This window comes from Salvelinus namaycush, chromosome 27, assembly GCF_016432855.1.
Source record: "Salvelinus namaycush isolate Seneca chromosome 27, SaNama_1.0, whole genome shotgun sequence".
In the NCBI taxonomy this organism is placed as follows: domain Eukaryota; kingdom Metazoa; phylum Chordata; class Actinopteri; order Salmoniformes; family Salmonidae; genus Salvelinus; species Salvelinus namaycush.
In genome coordinates, this window is record NC_052333.1 from 35,025,800 (window position 1) to 35,036,103 (window position 10,304).

The 10,304-nt window shown below is 42.2% G+C and overlaps 1 protein-coding gene across 1 annotated transcript in view; it reads left to right on the forward strand.

The window, feature by feature from the left end:
- The window catches only part of LOC120022462 (zinc finger protein 271-like), a 38,363-nt gene extending 28,746 nt beyond the window's left edge, over window positions 1-9,617 (forward strand). Inside the window, exon 2 of the mRNA XM_038966380.1 lies at window positions 8,323-9,617. Coding sequence (XP_038822308.1) covers window positions 8,323-9,344 — 1,022 coding nt within the window. The 3' untranslated portion in view covers window positions 9,345-9,617. The remainder of the gene's footprint in view (window positions 1-8,322) is intronic.
- Window positions 9,618-10,304: the final 687 nt, after the last annotated feature.

The following is a 10,304-nucleotide window of genomic DNA, read 5'->3' on the forward strand; positions in this document are numbered from 1 at the left end:
CCTCAGGCGCCACTGAGACACCAAACGGGAGCTTGAGCCAGCGTTTCCGACCCCAGGGGGTCCAGAAGGTAGTCATGACGCTGCTTTCTTCGTCCAGCTTGCATTGAAGGAATGCATCTCGGGCATCCACCAAGGTGAAAATCCTGGCCTTGGGAAGCTTATAGAGGACATCCTCTAGTGTCGGCATGATGTAGTGGGATCGTTTCAGTGCTTGGTTCAGATGCTTTGGGTCGATGCAGACCCTCAGCTTCTCTGTTTTTTTCACTATGACCATATTGCTGATCCAGTCAGTTGGTTCAGTCACAGATGTCATGTGGCCATCGGCCTCATACTTGTCCAGCTGGGCCTTCACAGCCACTTTCATTGCAATGGGCACATTGCGAGGAGCACACTAGACTGGAGTGATGCTCTCATCCACTTCAAAGTGTACCTCCCCAGGCACTGATTCAACGGGCATGTTGAATACATCGTCATATCTGCTGAACATGATCCACAATGTGCAGGTCATTTGGTACAGTGAACTGCATCAGTCCCAGGCGTTTGCATGTAGAGCCTGAGAGGAGAGGATTTTGACTGGTTTTCACAATCTCAAACTCCAGCTTGTGTTTGCGTCCCCGAATAACACATTCGGTCTCAAAGGTGCCCATAGAGCTCATTAGTTCTCCTGAGTACAGCTTTAGTCTAGTATCGCTGGGCAATAGATGTGTGTCAGGTGCCAGATTGATTTTGTCTTTGTAGCTCATTACGTTGCATGTAGCACCCGAATCCAGTTGACATTGTTGTTGCTTGTTGTGTAATCGTAGTGTCACAAACCATTTCTTCCCTCTTGAGTGTACAGCCCCAATGGATTCATGCATGTAAATGTCACTTTCACTGTTCAGCTCTGAACATTGAGTAACATCATCAACACAGTGAATCTTGCCCTCACTCACCCTTCTTTTGCTTTTGAGACACACTTTTGCAAAGTGATTATTAGTTCCACAAGCTCTGCATGGTTTTCCGTAGGCAGGGCAGTGCTCTTTGCCACGTGTGTGTGTATTCCCACAGTATTTACATGCTACGGGGCTCTCTGTGTTCACCGTTCGTGGTGAATTACTCTGCCTCGATTGGTTTTGTCTGAATGTCTGCCTAGCAACAGCGTGAACAGTATCAACGTCGGAGCGTGGGGTTTCCGTTTCCATTGCTCTCATTCTCATGTCAGTGACTTCAGCAGTGCGGCACATTTCGATGGCAGTTACTAATGTTAAGCCTCTCTCTCTCAGTAGACGCCGGCGCGTATTCTCATTTGCAATTCCCAGTACTATTTTGTCACGAATCAATTCATCTTTCAATCTCCCGTATTCACAAGTGGCGGATTTCTCTCTCAAACGGGTTACAAAGTTGTGTACTGACTCACCCTCTTCCTGTTTGCAGCTTCCGAAAACGAACCGCTCGTAAATTACGTTTCTGGCGGGTTTGAAGTAATTCTCCAATGCATCCAATATAGCCTTTGCATCACACTGTTGTCGTGCCGTGAGGGTGAGATTGTGCCGGTAGATATGCCTGCATTCGCTGCCCATTAAACTCCTCAGGGTTGCCGCTTGTACCTCGTTGGGTTTCTCATGTAGACCGGTCGCCAGCGCATAGTCCTCGAATTCATCCCTGAAGTTGTCCCAATTAGTATTCCAGTCCCCATGTGAGAACCATGTGATTTGGTGGCGGAATGTTCGCTGCCATAGCAATGGAATAGGAGATTTCTTTGCCTTCAGTCATGGAGGTAGGTAGTGATGCTAGCTAGCCAGCTAACAACGAGTTGATCAGTGTTGTGAGTAGGAAACGGCGTGTGTTCGCATATGGAACGTAACTGCACCTATACTGTACTTAGCTACAAAAATAACAAACGTGTGTTTTCCGAGCCACTTCTGATACCATGTTTCAGTATGATATGTTGGATAAAGGAATAAAGACAGACACCAATGTCAAGTTCAATAGCCTTGTTAAGCATTGTACAAATCCCTACGCGTGGAGTCTGGGGAACAGTCCAGCTAGTCGATTACCTATCAACTAGACTCCGTAACAGGGATGTTAGCTAGCTAGGCTAATGCTAACTTAACCAGCCCGCTAGCTGATTAATAACAACAACACTGTAAATATGAAATTAAATAGGATAACAAACTAGACGACAGAAGTGGGTTTAAAGCACAGTGGCTAATATACACTAAAGCGTCGAAATAGCTTAATTGGTTCAGCAATTTTGGCTAGCAAGCTACCGAGATGGCTAACTAACTGTTGCTGCTGTTGAAAAAAGCGTTCCGTCCACTAGAATATACGTCACACTAACAGCATCGCCTTAAAGCCCCACATGATGTATTGTTACACCATGTAGGAGCAGCAAAGACCTACAGTAGCTGGCTACTTATTTAGATTTAGTTTGACTTAATGAAACTGACTTAAATGTGCTGTAATAAAAAAAAAATATTCGCACTACTCAATCAACACATTCAGGTCTTTGTATGTCTCAATATAATAGTATTATTTAATTAAATCCATATAATCTTTGTCTGAAAATAAAATATGATCCTCAACTGCGTTTCCCACTCCAGTCAGCAGACGGCGATGTGCGTCTTTCAGGCGATGCTGCTAGCGTGACGTATAATCTAGTGGACGGTTCTTCATAAACAGCTAGTCAACCACCTCGGTAGCTTGCTAGCCAACATAGCCGAAAGATTCAAGCTATTTATACGCTTTCAGTCTATATTACCTACTGTGTTTTAGACACACTTCTGTCGTATCTACTTGTTAACCTATTTAATTTAATATTTACGTTGTTTTTAATTAGTCAGCTATAGTAGCTGACAGGTTAAGTTAGCACTAGCCTAGTCGCTAATGATAGCTAGCTAGCTAACATCCCCGAACATGAGCTCCCTAAACTACTCCCCTCCTGTTAAAGAACATGAGGTCTGCTGGACGGAGAAAGAAGCTCTGGGGCTGAACATTGTCGTGAAAGAGGAGGAGGAAGAAGAGGACGTTACTGTGAAAAAAGAAGTTGGGGGTGAGGCTGTTACAGTGAAAGAAGAAGAGAAAGACTCGTTCAGAGTGAAAGAGGAGGAGAATGTTACAGTAAAAGAAGAAGAGGAAGGGAAAGAGGAGGATGTAGTTTTTGGAGTGAAGAAGGAAGGAGAGATTACTGTCACATTGAAAGATGAAGAGGATGAGATTGGAGATCTGATTAACACCAGTAAGTACTGCCTTAAATTTGTTTTTAACTTTGGATATTCGGAGTTGGCTAGTCAATACCTCTTCAACGGAGGACCCTGGGATGATGACTGGTATGTCTAGAATCAGACGACGTAGAGAGCAAGCTACCCCTTGTTTTCTCTGTTCCGTTTCCAAAAAAGTGACTTAACATACACCCTTCTCAAATATATATATCTGCTGACCGCAGACTGGGGGGAACGGCATGTAGTGATTTTAATGTAGTGATGTTTTACTACACACCGTGCCCCCCAATAGTGCCATGCGAGAGTCGGGTTGGCTACACCAAAGATTATGGATATACTGTCAAGATGTCTCTGCCCTAACAAGGGGAGTCGTTGTCCACAAAGCGGCACTGCGGGTTGTCTAGCTCCCGCCTATCCTGTCTTTGGATTGGTGGATACATCTTATTATTGTAATCTATTGTTTATATTCTATGAGGGTTGTTGTCGTCAACCGCCTGTATTCAATGGAGAGAGATGCTAAGCTACTAGCATGAATATGCATAGCGATCTGGAGATAACTCCTATAGTGTTTTTATCAAAGTTGCTGGTGCGGCAGGCAGCCTAGTGCTTAGACCGTTGGGCCAGTAACCGAAAGGTTGTAAGATCGAATCCCCGAGCTGATAAGGTAAAAATCTGTCGTTCTGCCCCTGAACAAGGCAGTTAACCCACTGTTCCTACGCCGTCATTGAAAATAAGAATTTGTTCTTAACTGACTTGCCTAGTTAAATAACGTTTTTTGTTTAAAATTTCACGTGTCCACATAGCGATCTGGAGACAACTCCTATAGTGTTTTGTATCAAAGTTGTCGGTATGTCACGTGTCCACATAACAACTTAAGCATTATGAAACTTCTGTTGGATCAAGTAAACTTCACGTAGCAAATAAGCCATTCATTTTGTTGTTGACCAAATTCCACACTTTCCACATTGGGTTGATAATTGTTTCCACTTGGATACAACCAACTGTAGCCTACTGGCATGACCTAGAGAGATACAACCTACTGTAATCTACTGGCATGACCTAGAGAGATACAACCTACTGTAGCCTACTGGCATGACCTAGAGAGATACAACCACTTGGAGTTACAACCTACTGTAAGCTACTGGCATGTCCTAGAGAGATACAACCGACTGTAACCTACTGGCATGACCTAGAAAGATACAACCGACTGTAACCTACTGGCATGACCTAGAAAGATACAACCTACTGTAACCTACTGGCATGACCTAGAGTTACAACCTACTGTAACCTACTGGCATGACCTAGAGAGATACAACCTACTGTAGCCTACTGGCATGACCTAGAGAGATACAACATACTGTAGCCTACTGGCATGACCTAGAGAGATACAACCTACTGTAACCTACTGGCATGACCTAGAGAGATACAACCTACTGTAACCTACTGGCATGACCTAGAGAGATACAACCTACTGTAACCTACTGGCATGACCTAGAGAGATACAACCACTTGGAGTTACAACCTACTGTAAGCTACTGGCATGTCCTAGAGAGATACAACCAACTGTAACCTACTGGCATGACCTAGAAAGATACAACCTACTGTAACCTACTGGCATGACCTAGAGTTACAATCTACTGTAACCTACTGGCATGACCTAGAGAGATACAACCTACTGTAGCCTACTGGCATGACCTAGAGAGATACAACCTACTGTAGCCTACTGGCATGACCTAGAGAGATACAACCTACTGTAACCTACTGGCATGACCTAGAGAGATACAACCTACTGTAACCTACTGGCATGACCTAGAGAGATACAACCTACTGTAACCTACTGGCATGACCTAGAGAGATACAACCTACTGTAACCTACTGGCATGACCTAGAGAGATACAACCTACTGTAGCCTACAGGCATGACCTAGAGAGTTACAACCTACTGCAGCCTACTGGCATGACCTAGAGAGTTACAACCTACTGTAACCTACTGGCATGACCTAGAGAGTTACAACCACTTGGATTCAACCTACTGTAACCTACTGGCATGACCTAGAGAGATACAACCACTTGGATACAACCTTCTGCAGCCTACTGGCATGACCTAGAGAGTTACAACCTACTGTAACCTACTGGCATGACCTAGAGAGTTACAACCTACTGTAACCTACTGGCATGACCTAGAGTTACAACCTACTGTAGCCTACTGGCATGACCTAGAGAGTTACAACCACTTGGATACAACCTAGTGTAACCTACTGGCATGACCTAGATAGATACAACCTACTGTAGCTTACTGGCATGTCCTAGAGAGTTACAACCACTTGGAAACAACCTACTGTATCCTACTGCAGCCCTACTGGCATGACCTAGAGAGTTACAACCTACTGTAACCTACTGGCATGACCTAGAGAGTTACAACCACTTGGATTCAACCTACTGTAACCTACTGGCATGCCCTAGAGAGATACAGCCACTTGGATACAACCTTCTGTAGCCTACTGGCATGACCTAGAGAGTTACAACCTACTGTAACCTACTGACATGACCTAGAGAGTTACAACCTACTGTAACCTACTGACATGACCTAGAGAGATACAACCTACTGTAACCTACAGGCATGACCTAGAGAGATACAACCACTGGTATGCAAGCATTCTCACTTTTATGGGGTATTGTGATGTCATTATGAGGTATTGTCTGAAGATTGATCATTTAAAAAAATGTAATCCATTTTAGAATAAAGCTGTAACGTAACAAAATGTGTAAAAAGGGAAGGGATTTGAATGCATGTATGTTGTATGTTCTAGGGCTGTCCCAGATTTTTTTTTTTTAAATAGTATTTTATTTCTACCAATTGATTGGTTGAAATGTTATGACGTGTATTTTTCCATATAGACACACCCCATGTGTTTAATAAAATCAACCGTATGTGTTTAATAAAATCAACTGTCTGTGTTTAATAAAATCAACTGTATGTGCGGAACTTGAACTGAACTGATGCTTCAAGCGTTTAAGTAATTAAGACACACAAATGACTTGATTAAGCCAGAGATCAATATAACCAGAAGAAAATAACCAATTCCCGACCTGCTGCTGGCCTTCGTAAATTCTGACGTTATGCTCCTGAAGTTTCCGGTAAAATCTGCAAACTTTTTCCATTTGAAGTGCCAATTTATCTTACCATTTCTACCGAGGTACAACACCTGTTTGGCCCCGCCACTTCCTGGGTCGGTGAAGTGCGGTATTAAATTTAAGGAATAAATCCGACTCTCACGCTCATCACCTGTGGAAGGTGAGGCTTCCAGCGAGGTGTGGATTTAATAGTATGTTGTACCTAGTTTCCCTCCTTCAGAGAACAATAGTTATACTCATAACGTTACGCTTGTCATATGATGAACTTCAACTTAAATACTGGATCTTGCTGTGGGACAGTTTTTTGTATTCAGATTTCTGAAATGCACTCTAACTACGTAACATTTAGTGGCTCCTTATGTTACGCTGGGAAGACAGTTTTCATGGGCACAGAAATCCTAAATCATTTCAGAGTTTGCTAAATCCAATGGTTCTAACTGAGTCACCTTAAGTTGATTCACAACACCCAAACGCGGTTCTTCAATAATTACACATCATACTTAATACTGTAGCTGTTTAGTTACAGTCACATGTTCAACTATCATCAGCTGATCCAGGAAATCATTTTCTGCATGCCAGTCAAATGTGCTTCTTCATTCATTACTCTGGTAAAGACAGTTATGCCGTGCTCCACGTTGGATCCAACATCCCTAACAAATTTATGTTTATAATGTGTTATTATCTGCTCGATTTACAGTAGGGTCTCGTTAGTCTGTTTGCACGCAGAGATACTTAGCTCATAATGTGTAGAGAACTGTTCCTTGATGGATAGGCTATTGTACAACACACACAGCTATTTTCCTTTATTCAGGACATTTAGAATGACAACACATTACAGAGTAGCCTAGTGGGATTATTCACAAAATTATCTGGTGATCAGGTTATGAAATGTCATGACAAAGACATTTTAGTTTCCATGCTTCACCTGAAATATTAAATGATTTATAGTCCTAGGTGTATGTTGTTGTTAGGTGAAGTTATGGGTCCTACAGTAGGTCTATGTTATTGTTAGCTGAAGTTATGGGCCAATTTGTAAACACTTGGTGTTCAAACCCTCATTGTCAGGCTGATGGCAAAGAGCATTTTACTGGTTGAAGTGTTAAGTATAAAGCAGTTTATTTGCAACAATAACACAAACATTATATTAATCAAGACATTCAAACGAGCGTTACAATTATAATCCAAAAGATATGTGAAATGCACTCATAAGCAACCTGGAAATGGAGGCTATTTTTGCTGTCAGCCTATGAGAACTCCCCTGAGTTTTCTCCCACGGTGGTGAATTAGTAAATAGCGACAGATCTTAATGTGAGTTTCCTTGAGTAGCACTCCTGATCTTGCGCTGATAGTGAGCTGTAATATTCAGAATACATTGAGAAAAACTAAAATCTTTGCTCACCATTTTTGCTCCAGGCAGATATACTACGTCCATAACTAGCGGTTTCCTCATTAGCAGGGAGGAGTTTCTGCAATCAAATTGTTTGTGCATTGACCTCGTGCTGCAATTTTAGCTAACACAGAAAGGGGCTTATGTTGGAGACCAAAGGTCGTCTGGCACACTGCTTAGGATTTCAACAACTTTAGTGGTAACTAGAAATAAGTTATTAATGTGAAAACAAGACAAAATATGATTGTTGCTAACTTGACTGTCTTAATTGTCAAATAATTTAACAGACGTCAATTGTTGTACAACTTCATGGGTATGCTCTGGGCATCACCTTTTACCTCAAATAAACAGTGGTTTTCTGCTGTTGTGGCCTTTAACCATCTGTCTGACTTTGTCGTTCACACAGGAGAGAGACGGGACTATCGTGGGTCCTCTGGGGAGCTTCAACAACATCATGAAGCTGACGAGGCAGAGAAGAGTCTCTCCAGATCAGAACACCTCAAGAAACACCAGCAGAGACCCACAGGAAAGAAACCCCACTGCTGCTCTGACTGTGGGAAACATTGCAAATCTTCATCAAAACTTAAAATACATCAGCGAGTACACACAGGAGAGAAGCCTTATAGCTGTGATCAATGTGGGAAGAGTTTTACTAAATCAAGTAATCTGAAAACACACCAGAGAACACACACAAGAGAGCAGCCTTACAGCTGTGATCAGTGTGGCAAGACTTTTACTCAGTCAACCAACCTGGTATCACACCAGAGAACACACACAGGAGAGAAACCTTATACCTGTGATCAATGTGGCAAGAGTTTTACTCAGTCAAGTAGCCTGGTATCACACCAGAGAACACACACAGGAGAGCAGCCATATAGCTGTGATCAGTGTGGCAAGGGTTTTACTCGGTCAACCAACCTGGTTTCACACCAAAGAACACACACAGGAGAGCAGCCTTATAGCTGTGATCAGTGTGGCAAGAGTTTTACTAATTCAAGAAACCTGGTATTACACCAGAGGACACACACAGGAGAGAAGCCATATAGCTGTGAGCAATGTGGGAAAAGCTTTTCTCGGATAGGATACCTTAAAGGACACCAGAGAACACACACAGGAGAGAAGCCATATAGCTGTGATCATTGTGGAAAGAGTTTTACTCAGTCAAGCAAGCTGCTATCACACCAGAGAACACACACAGGAGGGCAGTCATATAGCTGTGAGCAATGTGGGAAAAGCTTTTCTCGGATAGGACACCTTAAAGGACACCAGAGAACACACACAGGAGAGAAGCCTTATAGCTGTAATCAGTGTGGGAAGAGTTTTACTCATTCAAGTAATCTGAAAACACACCAGAGAACACACACAGGTGAGAAGCCTTATGGCTGTGATCAGTGTGGCAAGAGTTTTACTCAGTCAAGCAACCTGGTATCACACCAGAGAACACACACAGGAGAGCAGTCATATAGCTGTGATCAGTGTGGCAAGAGTTTTACTCAGTCAAGCAACCTGGTATCACACCAGAGAACACACACAGGAGAGCAGTCATATAGCTGTGAGCAATGTGGGAAAAACTTTTCTCAGGGAGAAAGCCTTAAAGAGCACCAGAGAACACACACAGGATAGAAACCTTATAGCTGTGATCAATGTGACAAGAGATACTCTGTCAAGTGGTCCAGAAAATACAGAAAAATCAGAAAATACATGCAGGAGATCCACAGAGTGTAGAATGACCTCCAACACCAGACCTGGGTAGTAGAACACAGAGTGTGGAATGATCTCTAACACCAGACCTCTATATATCAAATCACATTTTATTTGTCACATACACGTGTTTAGCAGATGTTATTGCAGGTGTAGCAAAATGCTTGTGTTTCTAGCTCCAACAGTCCAGTAATATCTAACAAGTAATATCTAACAATACACACAATCTAAAGGAATGGAATTAATATATAAATATTTGGGCGAGTGATGTCAGAGCAGCATAGACTAAGATACAGTAGAATAGAATAGAATACAGTATATACATATGAGATGAGTAATACATAGACTAAGATACAGTAGAATAGGATAGAACCTCGTCTGTTCATTATATACATCTACATGATGTATTGTTACACCATGTAGGAGCAGTATAGACCTAGTCTGTTCATTATATACATCTACATGATGTATTGTTACACCATGTAGGAGCAGTATAGACCTACAGTAGCTAGCTACTTATTTAGATTTAGTATGACTTAATGAAACAGCCTTAAATGCTGTGGTAAACATTTTTTATTCGCACTAATCAATCAACACATTCCTGTCTTTGTATGTCTCAATATAATAGTATTATTTAATTAAATCCATATAATCTTTGTCTGAAAATAAAATATGATCCTCAACTGCGTTTCCCACTCCAGACGGCGATGTGCGTCTTTCAGGCGATGCTGCTAGCGTGACGTATAATCTAGTGGACGGTTCTTCATAAACAGCTAGTCAACCACCTCGGTAGCTTGCTAGCCAACATAGCCGAAAGATTCCAGCTGTTTATACGCTATCGGTGTGTTTTAGACACACTTCTATCATATCTACTTGTTAACC